Below are 21,724 nucleotides of genomic sequence, written 5' to 3'. Positions count from 1 at the left end.
ATCGCCCATTAGGAGTTAGTTCAGTCCCATCCGCATATTCTGCAGTGAGTAGATGACATATACTCACACATGAATAAATTTTTGACTCCTGTGCATGTAGAACATATTGTATGATCAGATGCATTAATTCCTATGGTTCTGTCCTTTAAATGATCTACCACCCAAAATTAAGGTACAGGTGGATCAAGTAAAATGGCAGAGTATTTTGCCCATATAGAGAGATGCAACCAATGACAAAACAAATTCTACACATAGCACTGGCTTAGTTTGTGAATTGGTCACATATCTCTATATCTATCAAATTGATTATGTCTTAACACAGGACAGGTCAGAAAAGGACTAAACTTAAGAAAGAGGCTGCTCGCATCCTGTTGCGGCTAGATGGCCTGATCATGTATTACACAATCCTGTTCAAGCGGCACTGGTCTAATTCAGTTTTAAAGTTCTAAAAGCTTTAAGTCCAGGTTAAATGAGCCTCTGGCTCCATCCATAAAAAACTGTGTGTGCTTTTAGATCCTCTTTGGAGACCCTGCCTTCCTGGCCCATCACCAAGATGAGAAAGGTGGTGAGTGCTAGAGAGAAGGTCCTCATAGTGGTGTCCCCTAACCTGTGTAACTGCTTCCCAAGAGATATACAATTGGATTTAACCATAGCTTCTTTTAAAAGGGATTTTAAAAGTGTTCCCTCTGGCTTTCAGCTGTAATATTTTCCTGCTATTTCATGATTTAAATAAATATTATCACACCATATTACATTTATATCACACTTCAGGGAAAAGTGTGGACTAGAAACAGCATCTCCCAAGTCCCAGTCCTACACTCTACACTACACTGGCTTGTTTGAAATGATATTTATTTTAATTGCCAATTTAAAAAATTGATACAGAATTTTATTATTTTATATTGTATGCTCATTTGGTCTTGAAAGGCAGCTAAGGTGTATTTCATTAAATAAATGAATTAGAAGCTCTGGGCTACTGCCAAGAACAGCACCTTGCACTGATGTCCCATCTTACTGCTTACTCATTTTACTTTGCATCTGACATGATTTCACCATGTGTTTCCCTGCTACTATGAAGCAATAACATATTAGAAGGAGTGAAATACAAGGTGACTGGGTTCAGACAATACAATAAGGTTTGTGTATGGGTTGACTGCAGGTTTCACTAAATTGTGGGTTATTGTTCAAACTTGGATTGTTGTTGAAACATGGGTTATCCTGTTATCTAAATCAAGCTATACTAATAAGCCACAGCTTGTTAGCCACAAACTTCCCATGAAAAGAACCCATGGTTTGTTGTAGGGTTTGAACTGTGAGTTTTTAACTATGCTTTGAAAGGAAGTTAGCTGAGGCAAGCTCTCCAAACTAAGGTCGAGGTGGGGGCAATCTTCTGGTTTGAACCAGTTTTCTCTGCTTTAGAGAATTTGGAATGTAGTTTTCTCTGTATCAGAGTATCTGTATTGCACATTTATGAGCAGAAATTGTATATTTCTTTTGCGAATAGGGCGGCATAGAAATGGTCTGAATGAATGAATGAATGAATGAATGAAATATAAGCTTTCTTAATTTTTTCAGGCAAAATCAATGCACACCACAAATTGTAAAAATAGCAGAGTTGTACTTACAGTTTGTGAACGATTCGATCTATTGTTAAAATTGGCAACATTGAGGCCATCAACAACAATATCATAAGGAGGCTGCTGATTCACAAATGCCTGGAATTCCTCCAGTTCCTAAAAGAAATATTAGAAATAAAGGAAGAGTGAAAAAGGCAACAAATGAAACATAACCACCCCATCATACTCTTCTTTTGTTCTCTCTAGATATATGTTTATTACATCATTGCTCTGTGCAAGAAGTGAAATTAGCAATGGGTACACAATTCTGTATCTGACAATACCCAATATTCATTTCTAAATTATTTTAAAAATGAAATGCAAGTTTCTAGCATTCTGTTCATAATGATACTGTTGAAAGTATAAGGGTAATAGCTGATGATAACCTAGAACATAGGATGAAGGACATTTGTAGCCAGCAAAGTTTTTCACCACTTACCTAACATATATGTAAAATTGACATAATTTATTATTTTATTATCCTATTTCTTCTAGATTCCAGCAGAAACAGAATTATATAAAACAATTTGTGCCAATTTGCATGCCCTCTGGAGATTGCAGAATTTTTCTTGCCATAAGACTGGAAAGCCAGTTAAAGAATTTTGATTTTTTCAAAAATGTTGAACACATATCGGAGCTGCCTCCAAACTGTTGCTAGAAGCAGCATCTGGAATAACAATTATTTACACCTGCAGTAACTATACATCTTACGCTCTCTTAGGGCACAAATGTAAGAATTAATACGTCAGGAAATAAGGGCCTAGCGTAAAGAACCAATTTCTGTTGAATCACTATGACATCTATTAAACATAAAAACAATCTAGACACAAATATTTCCAAGACAGGTGTATTCTCCTGGCATGAATTTTACATTTAATCATGTCAAAGCCTTCTTTAAACCATATAAATATTTAATAGGAACTTACCATTTTAAAAATAGAGAAAATGTGGTTGCCTTATAAACTGTTCAAAGCAATGCCAATAATTGTCTTTGAATTATTTTGATGTAAATTCTAAACTACAGAGTTTAGTAAACTAATACTATGTTTAGTAAACAGAGTTTGGTAAATTGTATGGATACATTCATGGTGTCACATGAATGCACACACGTACTCTGCTCTAATCAGTTACTTGCACATTTGTGGAAACCAGAGTTTGCTGTTACAACCAATCTGGGAACTGTGGTTTCTCTGATCCCTCCTAACCAGGACTGCAAATCAGGATGAACTCTCTCAGAATAAGTAGCAGCTGTCTCTGTGGGCTGTGAAGAAACAGTACCTTTGCCAACTCCTCTTCTATGGGAAAAAAAGCATGGTCTAGACCAGGGGTCGGCAATCCGTGGCTCCAGAGCCGCACGTGGCTCTTGAACCTCTCTGCTGCGGCTCCATGGCTCAAAACATGCGCCACGCTGATCTGCTCGAAGCTCCACTCAGGAAGGCAGAGTTAGCTAGTTAAGTAAACCAGCTAGGTAAGTAATCGCTACATTCCTCTGCTAAACAAGCTTCCTGCAGGATCTCATGTTACATGAAAAGCTGCTGAAAAGATTCTCTTTGTCCCAATGTAATCTCGTTCATCTGCATGTTAAAAGCTGTGCTTGGGACCTGTCACAATTCACATCACTTGACTTTTTATCTGCTAATCAGTCACTAAACACACCTATATCTGGGACCTGGCGCCAATTTACTGAGCTTTCCCCCCTCCAACCATGGATAAATCGGAAGAAAAGTTTCTAAAGAAAACCGAACACGTGGGTAGATTCATTTGCTTTTACTGGTGACGAACTTATGGGGTTTGCTGTTTAATGCATGCAGCCCTTTAGCACTGACTTTCTGCAGGAAGCTGTTCTCCTATTCAAAATATATGAAAGGAATCCTACTAGTTTATAATGTAAGATTAAAAATAACAGTTTTTAGTGACTGAACAAGAGCTGCAGCTAAATCATAATGAAGATATAGATCTACTTCATTGTTTTAAGAAGATTCTTATAAAAATTCCAGCAACATTATTACACTGGGAGAGGGCTGTTTGTTCAATATTTCACCACGTGATAAAAGGATGAGGGCACACAGAAGCAGATGGCATTTTTGGTTTGCTGCTAGTGGATAATATAAGTTCAGCTTTTTATTTCATAAATACGAGGAGGACTCAGATAGACATTGAGGAAAGTATCTTTTTTTTTCAGAGTTCAAAATGTTTTGGTTGCATGCAGAAATAAAATTTATTTTAAATAAAAAAAATTATTTTTAAATAAAAAATTATCTTCTCTGTAGCAGTTCATTGATTTCATAAATGCAACACACTATAGTTTTTTTATACATAGCATAAAGGTAAAAAACTATATATGCAGTGTTATCTTCATTTTAGATGTCAAAAGGGTTTTGCAGCTCCCAGTGTTTTCTTTTCTGTGGGAAATGGGTCCAAATGGCTCTTTGAGTGTTAAAGGTTGCCGACCCCTGGTCTAGACTGAATACATAGATAATGGATGTCATGAGTGGAGCCAGCTGGAGCCAGGGGTCAGACTAGATGGCCTGAGAGATCCCTTCTGACTCGCTCTGTTTCTATGTTTCTATAATATGGGGGTGGGGGGGACAAACAAACAAACAGGAATGGGCTTCCAGGGTGTGAAATGGGCTTCCACAGGAGGTGGTTGAGGCCCCATCAGTGAGGGTGTTCAAGGATAGGCTAGACAGGCTAGACACGCACATGGTAGGCCTATTGTGAGCGGAGCCGGCTAGAGCTGGGGGTCAGGCTAGATGGCCCAGGAGACCCCTTCTGATTCGCTCTGTTTCTATGTTTCTGGAGTGGTGGGCCTTGTACTACAGGTTTTCCCTGCTAAGTGAGTGTTCTAGGAACCCATCTGCAACAGTGTACACAGCTGGGTTGTTGTAAGAGGCTGCTTTGGCTTCAGCGAGGGTTTTTTTTAGGAGACTGTTTCAACATGTTTACCTATTTCATGATGGCTGATTTGCATGAGCAACGTGAAGTGGTGAAATTTTGTTCAGCTGAGTGTTCAGCAGTTTTTGACCTAAAATGGCATGACCCTTGTGCCGCACCCTCCTTATTCACCCAATCTTGCCCCATGCAACTTTTTTTTTTTTTGTTTCCTTGGATGAAAAAAGTCCTCAAAGGTAAACGGTTTGCCAGCGTGGAAGAGGTGAAACAAAAAACAGCAGAAGCGCTAAAAGACATCAGACTCAATGAGTTCAAAACTTGTTTTGAGCAGTGGAAAAAACATCTTGATAGGTGTATTGCATCAAACTGAGAGTACTTTGAAAGTAACTTAAGTATGAACATGTAAAAATAAATACACAGTTTTTAATAAATAACTTCCTGGGGGGGTTTGGGTCCCCCCTCATATAGCTGAAAAAAACTCACACTGGGCTCCGAGACAGGAAGGACTGTGGCTATGAACATGCAAGGATGTATTTGAGGTTTGGAGTAGTGCAGACCAGAGAAAGCACAAGGCCAAAAAGAGCTGAATCTAATTAATGAAACAAACCAATTCATTTAAAAAATATCATGGGTGTTCAACATAAAGTAATAGTACTGAAATTGATGGATCACCACAGAATAGCAAGAGGAACTCCTTGGCTTGGGGGTTTTGTTTTTAGGCCACATTATGGTCCACAACGTATATTTTTTTAAAAAGGCAAACTGACAATCTTATCAATACTCAACACAACACATTTTATTCTAGGGCTTGGTGTTAGTCACCAGTTTGTTAGATTCTGAACTCAGTTCTTGGTTGTTTTGTCAAAATTCTTGACAGAAAACATGCTGGGAACTCCCACATATTTACTGCATTACACAAAATGTTACACCAGGATCATTTCCTCAAATGAACCTTGTCAACTCACACACACAAATCACTGCTGATGTTTCTGCAGCACTAAATGAAAGCAGAACCAATACACAAATGCTTACTCCATTTTTTAAGAGGAATATGCCACAACATACTGCCAAGTGCATGCCTAGCGCACAGGCTCTGTGTTAGTTCCACAAAGAACAATGCACAATCCTCTCATAATAGGTTGTAATACCAACAACCTTACTGGAAAAGAAAGCACATAGTCAGTCATTTTCTCTAAGTTGCTTGCCTTTGCTCCAGCTGTAATTCTGTATAGGACCTCACTGCCACAACAATGTTGAAGCTACATGGTAAATCAGAGATGAACATATATTTGAAAACTTTTCTGACTCTCTGCACTTTTTGTCCAGATCTTGTCCAGAAATTTGATAAAACAAATCAGAAGTAATGTTACAGTATAATAAGATCCAACCCCTTCTCTAGAACCAAGAGAGTGTATTTCTGCAATTAAAACTTCTAGTTTGGCAGATTTTTACTTTGTGAGACATGCCTTCTCAATAATATGGTAGCCACTTAAACCATGTAGAAGAAGAAGAAATCTATCACCAAAACAAAGATGCCAGAGAGTATATCTGTTATTTGCAAAGTCACATCCAACACATCACGACCCCATGGACAACATTCTTCCAGGCCTTCCTGTCCTCCACCATCTCCTGGAGTCACTTAAGCTCACACCAACTGCTTCACTGACTCCATCTAGCCACCTCATTCTCTGCCATCCCTTTCTTCTTTTGCCAGGGAGTTCTTCCTTCTCATTAGGTGGCCAAAGTATTTGAGTTTCATCTTCAGGATCTGGCCTTCTGAAAAGCAGTCAGGGTTGATCTCCTCTGTGACTGAGTGGTTTGATCTCCTTACAGTTCAAGGGACTTGCAGGAGTCTCCTCCAGCACCACAATTCAAAGGTCTCAATTCTTTGGCGCTCAGCCTTCCTTATGGTCCAGCTTTCACATTTGGAGTATGCTAGATATTTATTTATTTATTTATTTATTTATTAAAACATTTTTATGCCGCCCCATTCGCCGAAGCCTCGGGGCGGCTTACAACATTAATAATTAATTAAAATAATTAATAAAATTAGAGATGCAGTTCTGAGTGTGGGGGAGAGAACTGTCAGTAGGGATGAGTGAAATACTGCTCTGCAGCAATCTTACTACATATTTTACCTATCAAACATTGTTGCTCATTTTGCAAAGATGTATTAGGCATACACTGAATCTAATCCTTAAGAGGAACCCTGTTAGATCAAATCAGAGGCCTATGTAATCCAGCACCTTGTTTAAAATGGTGGCCTACAAGATAACTATCATAAGTCAATAAACTGGACATAAGAACAATAGTCTTCTGTTATTTCCCAGCACAGGCATACCACCAGTAGAACTAGAGAATTTAGATGGATGTTAAATGAAGCACTCTTCAATTAATCAAACTGGAGGGCTAACAATCTCTTAAAAGTTTCTATGAAGGGAATACTCAAGGGGGTAGAATGTTTGTCATATTCTGCAAAAAGAGGAAACTGATTTTTAATAAGTTCATTTAAAAACACTCAATTTATTTAGATAGTAATGAATTTCAAATAAATTCAGGTTTGATCTGAACAATACCATGGGAGATAGGGAGGGAATGAAACAGATTTGAGATGATGGTTCATTAAGTTGTTAATTGTACCCCATTGGTTAATCAACAAATTGCTGTAAGGTGATAATTAGCCAACTTTATTTTTCAATTTTAGTTATTTCCTTCTTTTGATGACAAACAGTTGTAATAGGAATGGATGAATAGAATGGAAGAATGTCAAATGGCGTTATCACAACCCTTGACTTGTACCAATAGCAGAGAAATCACTGATCTTGATGAGTTAACAGGTCCCCCACTTATTACTCAGACTCTGCTGAGTTCAGAAAGTGAAAGAAGGTACAGAAATGGTACCTTCTCTTCATCCTACTTGACTGGAGAGACAGGAAGGAGAGAAAGCAGTGCAAAAGGAAAGCAGGATCCCCACCTCCCAAAAATAAACCAATGAGAAAACCCCAAGCATTGGGGAAAGCACAGGCACTATAGTCTATTCTGCTACCCAGAGGCAATGAAGCATAGGACAGTTTTTACTAATCAGTATCTTCCATGCTTAAGCAAATACATTTGCACTTTTGATTGTTTTTCCTGTGGCATACGATATATTCAGGATTTGTAAATGTTTCAGGTTTTAATTCAAATGCTTATCTGCAGCTAGAAAAACATTATCAGTTTGTGGAAGCCAAAGTATTTTGCAGCAGCTGTATTCATGACACTAAGGCACTTTAAATTCCTTTGCAAATAGGGATCGGGGGTCTCCTGAGAGCTGGGCTACCAAGAAACTGAAAGCTATTACCACCACCACCACATTTATACCCCACTTTGCTTTCTCTTCCAAGGAACCCAAAGTGGCTTACAAGGTTCTCCACCTCTTTGTTTTATCCTCACAACAACAATTCTGTGAGGTTAGGTGAGAGGCAGGGACTGGCTCAAAGTCACTCAAGCGAATATCATGGCTGGGTGAGAAAAGCCCATTTCTTAGACATTTCTGTGCAATCAAATTTTGGATATATAGGAGCCACTATGTGCTACTGAGAAACTTCCTACTTCTCAGAAGGGGAAATAAGCTACTTCCTTCTCCACTGAGTGTTCCAGAGGCTTTTGTTGGGTATTACCAACGTCCTTGGAAAACAGTCTTTTCCCCTTGAAACAGTAGCCAAAGCAAAAATTCAGTGCTCCAAACAAAAGCCTGCCTACATGGGCATACTATGTGACAACTGACCCTGGGAGTGAGATGCATATGACTTGTAAGATCAAGGCAAATTAGGAGCTTTGCCAGAGGTTCAAACGACCATCTCCTTGCCCTTGCAAATTTTACTGACATATTTTGGGCTTTATTGTTGTCAGGAAGATGCCTGCAAATGGCAACTCGGTAAACACATATCTTGTTCACAGCGCTATCAATTAGTACTGTACTCTTAGTGTAATTTTTCAGTGTTAAGAAATATAGCTGCTACATCTTTAAACTGCAAATCTATACACACTTAGGAGTAAGGCTTACTGAATTTAATGGGTTTTTTACTTCTGAGTAAGCAAGCGTAGGATCACACTGTTCATTGCCACATAACACTCAGGTTAATAACACTTTTTATATTATGGCAACCTTTATTTTAAAAAAAGAAAAGAAAATGGTGACGCACAATAAGGGATCTCATGGACAACAATTAATCTATGAACAATTTCACATGGATGCATGCACCGACCAAAAAAGAAGAAAATACCTGAGCTGATTCACAGTATGACTACTGATTAAGAAGGGGAATGCCAAGTGTGTTTTACATGAGTCATTGTAGCTTCACAAGAATGGGCACATGTACATCCACCTGATCAGAAATACAGACTACCCCACTGGGCATTAAAAATTTAAACAAGTAATCTTATAACAACTTCCACAAAACTGTGTATCCTGTCAAGTCCAGAAATAGATAACAGCTTTGTCTACTACAAAGGAAATAGCTATTCTTTTCTAAATAAAGCAACAACATTTTGTTTTGATGCAAGAACATTTCTTAACAAAAAGGTACTGACAAGGGTGCAAGATTCACAGTAAGTCCAAGCAAGAGAGTCTTTTAGGAGGTTCTAAACCTAGAATTCAAACACAGTCAGGGAGCCAAGTCCAAGCAAGATTCTACAGTAGGAGTTCAGTTATATGTTTCAAGACAGATAAGGGTCCAAGTCTCGTGAAAGTCCAGGCAAGAAAGCATTCTGGGTAATCAAAAAGACAAAGATGCATGATCAATGGCAGCCAAGAGTTCATGGAAAGTCCAGGCAAGAAAGTGTTTTAGGAAGTTTAGATGGTGTTGCTCCCAAAAGAGTCTCCAGCTTGTCTACAGGCCACTAAAAATATTCTTCCAACCATCTATCTTGACCAGAAAATCTGGCTCATAAGCAAGCCTTAGATTAGAGAGATCTTATGCTGGGTGACACCTCTCAAGCACCTTGCTCTGTAGGTAGTCCCTGGCTCAGTCTGCACAGAAGATTTCTCAGGTTGTAAAACAGAGTTATGCTCCAAAACAATTTCTTGCAGCTGTTGCTGAAAAGTAGTCTTGTCCTCCCTTATCCAGCAGGAAAACAGGCAGAATCTGGCTTTCAGGCCCTTAGTTTCCCACAACTGAAGAGGGGCTTCAATCATCTTGCTCTAGCCTAAATCAGACTCTGGACCATATTCTGGCTCTAAATCCATGGGAATGAGGGTGGTGTCAGGGCTAGGCTTGGCAATATGCCTCTTCCCATCAGAATAAACAGAAATTTGGAGGAACATCATTGGAACAACCCCCTGTGTGTCTCCTAACGTCTCGGCTACTATGCAACTGATCACTATAAGAACTGATAACTGTAAAAAGATTAAATAATTCTGTGCAAGGCATACACTCTATGTGTTAACCAAAAAGATGCCTTACTCAATCTATATCTGATTCCTTTTACATGCAGCTGCTGCAACAGTTATAAGCTTGCAAGGAAATCTCGCTTACCCTCCAATATTTGCCCAAATGTAGCCATTCTATTATTAAGACCAAGTCTAAAGCTATTCCCACTACACATTCTTTCTAGAAAAGCCCTGGTTATGTGCAAAGTATCCAAAAATTTCTAACAACAATCAATTTCTGAAATTCATAGGAAAGTTAAGATAACCATCCAAGAGACTATTCAAATCTAGTTGCCTCCTGAGTGAGAGACATAAGGACACTCCTGTTGAATCAGAGCGGATACTCTGTCTAGTCCAGCATAGTGTTTCTACGAGTAACAGCCATTCTGTTGCTTCTGGGAAGTCCCAAAGTAACAGATTAAGGTAATGAACTTTCCTCAGTGTCATCCTCCTTCAGCAACTACTATGCAGAAGCACACTGCCTATGAATATTTCCATTTAGCTATCACAGCTAACAGCTCCTGGACAGATCAATTCCCCATGCATTTATCTAATTCCCTTTTAAAGCCATCTGAGACAACAGCCATCCCTACATCTTGCCTTGCCAATTCCACAAGTTAATTATGCCTCTTGCGGACAAGTGCTTTCCTTTCCTCTTGTAATTTAAGCAACATGACTTTCAGACATATTCAGCCACACATTAAAGATACAATGCTGAACTGTGCGACAAGAAATACTGGGCTTTGTTTCACGCAGAGCTTGAAAAGAACAAAGAAAGTAGGGTAAACTTTCTATTAGTCCAGTAATAAATATCTACTAGCAGCCACTAACTGGTTTTAGTGATTGGACATTGTTTTAGTGTACAATCCTATGGAACTGTTGCCTCTTAGGCAGAAACCGCTGATCCCAAGGACATCCAAGCATCCAAATCCTGCTGGGTTGCTGTCAGCAAGGCAGGAGGAGCAGCAGAGACCATTTTCATCTCTCTCGTCCTTTTAGGCTTCTTCCCTCAAAGTGGCCTTTGAACTAGTCTAGGAGGGGCACACTGTTGGGCTGGAAAGGGCATAGATTTGTTAAGTTTCCTTAACCTGTTCATCTTCCATTCTCCTATCTAGTAAGAAGTTATACAATCTTTTAATCATTTTCTCATCTGATTTAAGAATCATATGATCAAATGTTGTTGGCTCATAAAAGCCCCACATTCTATAGTCTTTAGCATATCTCGATTGCATTTGAACCTTGTGCCACCAAGAAATATTAATTCCTTGTTCTTTTATTTCTTGATTCAATTTTAATCCTCCCTCATTATCTAAAATATCATCATATCTCACAATCGTATCAAAATTCAATGCATTTGGATATACAAGAGCTTCCATAGGCAAAAGCCATCTTGGTAATTTAGTATACAGTTTTATCTTTAACTTTTCCCACACCAACATTAATGATTTCCTAATATAATGATTTAAGAAACAACATGTACCTTACACTTTTTATACCACATATGAGCATGCCAACCCATTTGCAAATCATGCCCTTTGCTCTTCTGCTCTCACCCACCAGAATGCCCTTGGGATTTTCTCCAGAGACCACAGGATTGCTCTTTTATTGTATTATTTGAATTTAAAATTCCTTGAGAGATGCTAGGTAAAGACTTTTTGTCTTGGGAAATACCTAAAGTCCCTTAAATAAAAGAAACTAAACAAACAAAACTTGCCACTCTGTCATCAGCTGCTAAAGTTTTTTCTTTCCCTGTAGTTTTTCCTTGTGTTTGTCTTACAAAAGCTAAAAGAAGGAACTTCTACAACTTGTGCTTTTTCATGACCAACAGCTGCACAACTCCTAAAGGGGACACAGTTACAGCTTTATACTTGGTCTAAAAACATCCACTTAAGAATAACCCTGTAAAAGAAAATCATTTGAAAGGATAGTCCTATCAAGTCCCAGGATATCCACAAATATCCTTAAAATTAGTCCCATCAAGCTCCACAGTCCTATAAATGATTCTGATAGAGATGTTCTAATCCAATGGCTGCTTTAAACTACAACACTACTTGGGGAGATACAGTGGTACCTTGGCTCATGAACTTAATCCGTTCCACAACTCTGGTTGTGACCCAAATTGGTTGTGACCCAAGTCAAATTTCCCCATAAGATTCAATATAAATAAGGTTAATCCATTCTGGCACCTCCGAATATGGTTGTGAGCCAATTTTTGGTTGCGAGCCAAGTCAAATTTCCCCATAAGGTTCAATGTAAATATGGTTAATCTGCTCTGTAACTATTGTTTTATCAGAAAATTTTGAAACAAAGTGACAAAGAACAACAAAGTAACAAAGTACTGTTCAGTACAGTGGAGAACACTAACCTAGGTGGGGGGAAGGTTATTGTTTTGAGGGAGAGTCTCCCTCCATAAGGACATTGGGAAGATCTCTTTCAGGGGTTTCCTCTCTTCTTTGTCTTCTAGCTGCAGGGTCAATTTTGGTGAAAAATCTGTCTATAGTGACTTTTTTTTCTGCGCTGCATAACCCTCCAGAAATGAGAGACCACATTATCGTTCATCAGATTCAACACTATTCATTACAGTTATGTTGGGGTGGTGCTTCTCAAAGAAATCCTGGCATGGGAGCACTTCTGCAGGAAAGACGGGCAATCTTGGCCAACTCCCCCCCACCGCGCACCAGCACAACTGCAGCCATCTCCCAACCCCCACCCTGAGTGGGGAGATGGCCACGATCACAGTTGCATTCGTGCAGGGAAGACATGTGTGCTGTGCCCATCTTTCCTGCAGGAGCGCGCCCGTGATCATGCACGTCTTCCCTGCACGAACGCAACTGTGATTGTGGCCATCTCCCCACTTGGGATGGGGGTGGAGAGATGGCTGCGATCTTGGTCACCACCAAAGTGGAGTTTTAACCCAAGTCAACATTTTCATGAAATTTTTGTTCGCGACCTGAATTGGTGTGAACCAAGGCATTTGTGAGCCAAGGTAGCACTGTACTTCTACAAATTTTGATCTTTTAGTCAACATCATCATATCCACAGTGCAACATTAGCACCATCTAGTGGCACATTTCTTTCCATTCCAGGAATGCTAACAATTTAAGGTTTTGAATTACAAAGTCCTGCAAGACTCTTTCCATATAGCAGAGCCAGTGCTTTTTTTGTCATAGAACGCACCAGAACGGAGTTCTGGCACCTTTTTTTGACAGATTTTCCAAGTTTTAAAAGTAACTTTTGAAAATTTGCTGTTTGGTCCACGTGGATTTGAATCGCCCTGTCGAGCGTAGCAGGTTGGTGACAAAATAATGAAAACGGTGCATGCAGGCTGCTTGTGTGTCAAATCCGATGCATGCGTACTTCGTCTGCACTGGTTGTGATGGCGCTGCTCGGCTTGTGGCACTGCTCAGCTTGTGATTAGTTCTGTGGTCGTGTGCTGAGTGCTTACTGCAGGCAGCGACTGTTACGTTTCGTTACACAACTGATGTGTGTGGGTATGTGTACAGTGATTGACTACGTGCGAAAGGTAAATAGTTTCATGAGTTCCAGCACCCTTTTTCTTACAAAAAAAGCACCGAGCAGAACAATAAGAAAACAATATCAATACCTAGATTGGGGTGGGGAATATGTGAGTATGGGGAGGACATTGCCCTGCTGAGCCATCCCCCATCACCAAATCAGCTGCTACAAGGCCATTTATGATGAGATGAAGAAAATGGCTGTACAAACAACCCTTGAGGCCTACTTAAAGCCAGCTCACCCCACAGCAGCACAATCAATCTCTGGCTCTCCAGGAACCAGGTCTATCTCCATCATCTTCAGTTAATGTTAGGCTCATGGGTTAGGAAGTTATGAATAAAAACAGGATTTCAAGCTTTAAAACAACAACAACAACAGAGGAGTAGGGAGAAGTCATCTGGGCACCTCTGCTTTTGCCCTTCCCAGAAACTGTTTTGTGTGTTTCTGCTTCATCCTTGAAGCCCTACACGTGTCCTGAAACACACTGGCTTGGCTACATTTGAGTCAATGCTGTGGAATGCAAAGCCACAAATATCTCTAGGGGATCTCTATCTCTTCAAAAAGACATGGATATCTCTATTTATCTATTTATTGCTTTTATAAACCATCCCTATACTCGCATCTAGGGACAGTTTACAACAAAGGAATGTAGTCCTCTAGGGAATGACATGCCCACTGATGACATGTCACCAAATGTATCACATAATTCCCAAGAGATATTCAAGGCTTTTCATTAGAGATATTCAATAGAGCTTATGACAGTCCATGTGTTCATAAGTCTAGGTTGTTCAAAACTCAGACATTCATAGCCCAGGGACTACCTGTACCAGCATCAAATTTGGCAGTGAAGCAAGGGCCACCAAAAAAGGCTAAGGGGGCTACATTCAGCCCACATGTTGCCCACCTCTTATCCAGATGAATCAACCATAAGACAAGCAACTACATGAGCAAACCTTTAAAAAATGACAATCCTAAAGTGCTGACAGATACTGTTATCTATAACAAGTATTATAGCTAAATCCCTCACTGCAAGTAAGTAGTTCAGAATAAAGGTATTGGCCTTTTTGCAACTCACCTGGGGAGTTGTTTTCCTGAATATATCAGGTCCTTGTATCACATCCTTTATTATTTTTTCTTTAAGAGTGCTGTATTCTCCTGGGCTCAGATTAATGCTCTCCAAGAACTGATTACATGATGGGCACCGTCCGCTGCAATACCAATAACAGCATATGACAATGGATTTATCAGCAACGATAAAAGATCAGCATGTTAAATTTGACTCACTGGAATATAATGACTGAAGTCGTCTTGTATTTAAGAATTATTCAGGTGCCAAGGGGTGACTTGGAATTCTAAGCAGGTAAGTCCCTCTTCTAGTTAACAGAATGATGACTTTTGCTTGTTTGTTTGACTCGCTTATGGAACTATGGAATTTTTAAAGAATTCTTGAGATGAAGAGGTACAGAACCATCAGAATGGCAGAAGAAACGCAATGGCACATGTGCACAATGGTGGCTTAAATTACAGGGGGAAAGGAATATGGCTAATCTTGTCCAAAGTGTCTGTGAAGTGCCTTTATTGGATAAGCATAGTCAATGTGCCAACTTCACCTAATTTTCCCCAATTGCCCTCATTCCAACTACCATGAACCATATCCCAGGCATATCCATATCCCAGCAAACCTCAAGAGAAGCTTTTAGAGAGAAGTTCCCCTGGATACAACCTATACAGTTTTCATCAAAGTTTACAGATGCCAAATTCATTTCATAGGCTGTGACTTTTTATGCATTCCTTCTTTTATACAAAACTTTCTTTCTGACCCTCCAATTAAAGGATAAGCAAAATAAAAAGTAATAAGTATAGGAGAGCTTTAAAATAGGAATCACCTTTTTTTCATGGTAGTTAAGCTTCCTTTCCAATTCTCTCCTGGAATACTACAAAACATTACACAAAAATTAGAAGCCAATATCATAATTTACTCACTACCAAAAGAAGTAAGTCCTGTCACTACAAGCAAGCTATAATGTCATCCTTCTAAGTTTATATTCCTATGTCCATGCCTCATATAACTTAGGATATAGCATATATGAACTCTCATATGCATGTGGAAAATGTTTGTTTTGGTAAGTAACATTTAAGATGCACTTATTTTAAATGGCAGCATCTTGAAGTAATTTATTCTATGCCAGTGTGTATAAATACCACACTGAAAAGATTTTAAACGATCCCAAGCAGATATACGCAAGCAAAATCTCAAGTACAACTAAAATAAGACAGAGTGAACTGCAAACTATTATACTTTATCATATACATATAAATATTAGTTACTGCCATTTGAGACATAGGAAAAAAATAAAAGCTGAAAATGAAATGCACAACTTTTGTAGTAAGCAATAGAAAGTATTTAGGACAGGACAGGACAGGTATTGGAAGGGTCCTGTAAGGCCATCAAGTCTAACGTCCATATCTGCCCTCCCGCCCCTTGAGATGAGCGGCAGAGGCCCTTCTCTGGGAACCCTCCGTGAAAGATATTAGGAGGGTGAGTACCCGGAGGAGGGCCTTCTCTGCGGTGGCACCCCACTTATGGAATGTGCTCCCCAGAGAGGTCCACCTGGTGCCGTCATTATTTGTTTTTTGGCGCCAGGCCAAGACCTTTTTATTTAAATGTTATTTTAACTAATTGCTGATTATTTATTGATTTTATATTATTTGCCAGGATGTTTCCAATTTTTATGTATTTGTATTGATATTTATTTGTTGGAAGCCGCCCCAAGGCTTATGCGAAGGGGGCGGCATATAAGAATTCCAAATAAATAAATAATAAATCCCCTGCTCTGCTTCCAGATATGGTCACCCATCGGGCTATAAGCCTGTGCCATTCCAGCTTAGCAAACATGACTTGACATGTTAGCTCAATGTATAGCTACACAGTGAAGCCATTCATTGCCCACAAGAAGTTTCAGAGTTCAGCTCCCATCAGTCCCAGCCAACATGGCCAGTTGTTGCAAATACTGAAAGTTGTAACTCCCAGAATCTAGAAGGCATCAAGTTGGCCCCTTCTGACTTGCTCTGTTTCTATGCATCTATATTGTAGAATGTCATATAAAAATCCTCCTCATACAGATACAGTTGAGTTACCTGCATGTAAATAAACATTTTATTTATTGCAATGGATAAAATATTTCCTAAGATTTGTTTTCTAGTATTCCCCAAACCATCCATTGGAAAAAAATGAGAAGAATCTCTGGGGAGAAAAACAGGCCCTTTCCTAATGTTTTGCAGGTCTTCACATCTCTAATCTGCCCATAAATTGTCACCATGAAATATAAAACATATCTGATTGTCTCCTTGCTTTCTCAATTAAAGTAAGGCAAGGAATGAGCTTCCTGGGTCAAATGATACTGTCTATATCCACGCTCCAACGGATCAAAGCTCAGGGAGCCAAGGTTCCATTTAGATGCCAGGAAGCACTTCCTGACAGTTAGGACCCCGAAGGTGTGGAATGGGCTTCCACGGGAGGTCGTTGAGGCCCCATTGGTGAGGATGTTCAAAGATAGGCTCGACATGCACATGGTGGGCATGTCATGAGCGGAGCCAGCTGGTGCCGGAGGTCAGACTAGATGGCCCAGGAAGCCCCTTCTGACTTGCTCTGTTTCTATGTTTCTATATACATACACTGTGAATTAGAAATAAGCTGCTGTCAGTAAGAACTGATTTGCTCACATCTCCACAAAAAGCCTAAAATCACAAAAAATACAAAAAAAATCTAGAGTTTGCTATAACCTGGACTAGGTACCTAGACATAAAATGGAATCTTGCTATTATGTGACAAGTCACACATTTCCAGCCAACAACAGCAGTTCATATTAACAGAAGCCTTAATGATTAGTGGACGGTTCCCAGCATCCTTGTACTAGTGGGAACTGGTACAGCTGGAAATGACCTAAACTTTTCTGGAACAGGGCAAGTCAGTGGAGGTCTTGGAGGGCTGTTTTTATGAGTATAAGGGCAGTTTCCAAAATTTTTCCATATCACTAGGTCCCCCTTTGTGCTAATAGACTGCCTGCTTTGGATACCACCAAGAATCTGAAGCCTGTATATTTTCTAATCTGCAGAGCCTTGGCTGGATCAAATTAACCAGACTAATTATTAACCAAATGATTTACCTTTCAAACCACTGCTTTATGCTCTGCATAAGAGCTTCTCCAGGATATACTTGATAATCTCTTAAGTAGAAAAGTATGTGAATGAGTTCAGTTTTCATATGATCATCCTTCATAGTCCTGCCAGTGTCAAAAAGTGTTTGTATGGTACTCAGGTCTGGCATCACATTGTTGGCTAGCATCTCCCTAAAAAGCTGACTTGCAAGGTTTATTTCCTGATTAACAATGGCCCCCCTGATGCAGTCTCCATAGTTTGCTTTTGAAGGAGTGATTACTTTTTTAATCTCCTCTAGTAGTTTCAAGCCCTCTCTCCAGCGTTCTGTACCACTCAAGCCTTTGATAAGAAGACCATAAGCTGTTGTTTCTAAAGTCTTAAATCTGGCTTTCATAATGTCATAGACATCATAAATCTCTTCGATCTCATTCTGAGAGACACAAAAAGACAAGTACATCACCAAAAGATTATATGGAATATTTCCATCCCTATTAGCCACTGCAGCTAGCAAGGACTTAGCCACATCTATGTGACTCTTGTGAGTGACCATTTGCATCAACATAGCCTCTTCAAACTTGTAATAATCTGCAAATTCATCCATCAGTTTTTTCCACTCCTCAACAGTCAAAGGTTTTTCTGGAGGACAGAGTGTTTCTCTCCCAGAAGTGACACTGTACTCTGCATCTTTAAGGACTTCTGCAGATGCCGATCTCTTCTTCGATGCTCCAGCAGCAAACAGATTGAAAGGAAGGGGAGAATAGTAGCCATTCCGAGTTCTGTTCTTTGTACCGTCATATCTTCCTTTAGAACTCCCTTGGGCACTCACTGGATGAAGCGTTTCAGAATCCACTGATTTGGCCCACTGATATGATGTAGTAAATATGAAGCAGCCAAAGGCAGTAGGCAATTGTTGAAGCCTTAGAAAGGGGCTGAGCATTTGATGTTTCCTCAGTAATGTCTGCAAAATCCAGCTGCTCGTTTGGAAAAATAATACCATGATGCTGAAAAATTAAAACTGCAGGAGAAATTCCTGAAGGAACAGAACAATAAAAAATGTAAGGGGAATAAAGGTACACTTAAAGCTTTGTCAAAATTGACAAGAAAGTACCCACAATAATAGAAGTCACCAGCAAATCTATGTGCAAATCTATGTCAGTCTTTATAATCTCTTCTGAAGCCAAGACCCTGTAAGGTCCTTTCAAGAAAGTTCTGTTTCCTCAGTTGTAAAAAATACTTAACATAAGCCCATCTCTGATACTTTTTAATTTGAATAATGAGCAAAATGATATGAGAGTCTCATTCAAATCAGAAAAAGCTACATGAAAATAAATCATAACAAAGTATGAATACTGCTTCAAGGTGACACAAAGTATAAGTGTAACCACCTCCAAAATTTCGCCTACCTATCACAACCACTCTGTCTCATTCTTTCTGACAAACTTTTCTAACCAGTGCCCTCCAGGTGTAGTGGAATATAACCCCCAACATTTCTGACCATTGGTTGGGTGTAGCGGTAGTTGAAATACATAAGAACTGGAGGGCATCTTACAACCACCCTCTAGTGCAGGGGAGGACAACTTCTGCCCCTCTCTAAGGTTGGGCTACAACTCCCAAGCTATAGCCAGAGGTTGTAGTTCCCAAGCATCAGAGAGGTCATAAGTCACCGAGCCCTACTCTCTCTAGAAATATCCGTAACTAGTCCTAAAAAATAAGGAGATGAGCAGGACTGCCAGGGAGCAAGCATTTATCTTTGTTTGTGGCACCTCTTCACATGCAGTAGGCCACTTTATAAACATACTTCAGGGAAATGAGCCATGAAAGACAACCCCATTCAGTCTGCCTCTATTCTAGCAACACTTTCTCTGAATCTACTAATGCATGGTCCCCAACTGTTTTGGGTCCATGGGCATTTTTGCGAATTTGAGAAGCTGCTGTAGGGCACAACCACAAAATGCCTTATTCAACAAAGGTTTTTGTTTGTGTCTACTGGACACCACAATGTTTGTTTAGAAGGGGACGTCTTAATTTGCTAATTGCTGGCAGTTTGGTACTGCTTATTTTAAACATATGTGTTGACAATGTCTAGTAATTGAATGCCTTACAATGCTTTCATCATTTGAATGGGAGACTGCTTCAAATGGATACATATTTGGATATCTGTTCCACTTTTGGTGAAGCTGACATCTATCCTGACATCTTGTTGAAGCTGATATCTGTTCCACTTTTTTGAAGCTAGAAAATTCTACATTTCATACATGGGCATTACTATGAATATACATAAATCCAAGCATGTCTATTAAAGAAGCAAAAATATTTTTTAAAAGTAAAACCCATTTTGGGTATCCATGAGCACCACAGTGGGGACCCCATTGTGGTCACTAGTGGAGGTGCCTATGGGTTTAATATCATACCATTAGGAACCTCTATAGTACTAATGCTTATTACAGCATTAAAAACATAGCCGTTTAAAAAGACCTACAACTGGCTGGGACATGCTAGCAGTTCTAGGACTTTTTTCTGTCTGAACATGGATTGTGCCCTTAGGATCAATTCACTTGCACATTACCTAAGGCCAATGTCATCACCAGTCAATCAAGTCCTACAACATCCACATCATGCAAACGAGCAAGTCTCTTACTTATGATACAAAAGGACCCAGATCACAGATAAAATGGGAACATATGGAGATGACAAGAAAAGATTTGTCATCTTTCCATTTCTCTTATGGCATGATCATATACATGCAGGAAGCATAATTAAGGACCCATCACTTCCAGGTACAAGATTGCTGTCTAGGAAGCAGGTAGGAAGTAAATGATGAACCAGAAGACAGAGCAAGCAACAGCTTTTGGAAACATCTGTTAGGATTAAAACAAAAATGTTTCCCATTACTTCCAAGTACTTTGGTTGTGTTTGGACATATCACTAAGCCATACTTTAATTATACAAACAAGCCTCACAGTCCTTTGCTCCTTCTCCTTTCTCCTCTGCAAGGGACCAGAAGACTGAAAGCATCTTTCCATTTTCAACCAATCAGTTTGTTATTTTGTTCAATCTGCACTCTGCAGATAGTTTGAATTATGAGTGATCAGAAAGCACAATCTGATTTTGGCTTGTTCAGATAAACCATATCTTTTAATCACATTTTGCCCTGCACCAGAGCAGAAATGGCCACAACTAATTGATATAGCACTAAGCTATGCTCTAGAGTTCCTCAATAAAGTACCTTCCAAATCTGTTGGGCTAGAGCCCCATCAATCCCACCCAGCAATAATGGGAACTCTAATCCCAAACAACTGGAAAGCATCATGTTAAGGAAGGCTGGTCTAGTGCTATCCCTGAACCCATGAGTGTAGTCATATTTTATATCACACCACCGGAACTTCACAAGTCTGCTTTTTTGGCTATGAAGCTTAACCATGTCACACTATAGATAAAAACATCATCAGTGAATACACAATCAATTTTCCAGCCTGTTGAACAGAGAAGACCACAAGCACACCAAGAGGCAACAAATGAGTTCGTCTCCCCTTGTTACAATAAAATAATAACTCTTCCACCTCCTCTTTCCCCGCCTAAAAGGAAGACAGCCAAGAGGCATAGGTTAATTTTTATTTCCTACCATATACTCTAATGCATTTTGACAGGCAGAGAGCTTAACTCTTCATTTGACTTCTCGCTCTTCCCTATGCATGCAAGTCCATCTTAAGACATGTTAAGAACTAAAAACAAAAGATTTAAGTTTAGATAGCTGAATGTATTACTTCTGCAAACTGAAGACTTCCACTTGCACCACAACGAAGGGAAAAAACAACAGGGAACAAACTGTCCTACGGCCACGTTTTTTACGTCATCGTCCGGGAAGTAGTTCGCACAGCATGCTGGGAATTGTAGTTCAGCTACTCTCTCAAGTTACACACTGAGGTTGACAGCTTCGGTAGTACATTACCAGCCTTACCTATCTGCCCCATCTAGTTACCTGATCCGAGAGATGAAGATATCAACTCGGCATGACATTGCTATCTGCGAGTAAAAAAAATTAAAAGTCCGGCTATACAACAAAAACCACCATAGAAGACTCTCCGAGATCCTTCAATTGAAATGCCCTAACAAGTCGGCTGACGTTACACAT

The 21,724-nt window shown here is 39.6% G+C and overlaps 1 protein-coding gene across 4 annotated transcripts in view; it reads right to left on the bottom strand.

The window, feature by feature from the left end:
• Positions 1 to 21,476, bottom strand: part of LOC123026460 (protein only RNase P catalytic subunit) — a 70,114-nt gene extending 48,638 nt beyond the window's left edge. Inside the window, exons 1-5 of one of the 4 annotated variants that reach the window (XM_044436152.1) lie at positions 21,357 to 21,476; positions 17,601 to 18,622; positions 15,321 to 15,368; positions 14,510 to 14,642; positions 1,626 to 1,733 (exon numbers count right to left, since the gene is read on the bottom strand). In XM_044436152.1, the coding sequence (XP_044292087.1) occupies positions 1,626 to 1,733; positions 14,510 to 14,642; positions 15,321 to 15,368; positions 17,601 to 18,589 (1,278 nt within the window). In that variant the 5' untranslated portion in view covers positions 18,590 to 18,622; positions 21,357 to 21,476. The other 3 variants (XM_044436151.1, XM_044436153.1, XM_044436154.1) reach the window with 3 other exon arrangements.
• Between the last annotated feature and the right edge of the window lie 248 nt (positions 21,477 to 21,724).

Source organism: Varanus komodoensis, unplaced genomic scaffold (genome assembly GCF_004798865.1).
Source record: "Varanus komodoensis strain SLA01 unplaced genomic scaffold, ASM479886v1 scaffold3, whole genome shotgun sequence".
Classification (NCBI taxonomy): Eukaryota; Metazoa; Chordata; class Lepidosauria; order Squamata; family Varanidae; genus Varanus; species Varanus komodoensis.
Note: the sequence above shows the minus strand (reverse complement) of the source record. Positions and strands in the feature narration are given on the sequence as shown.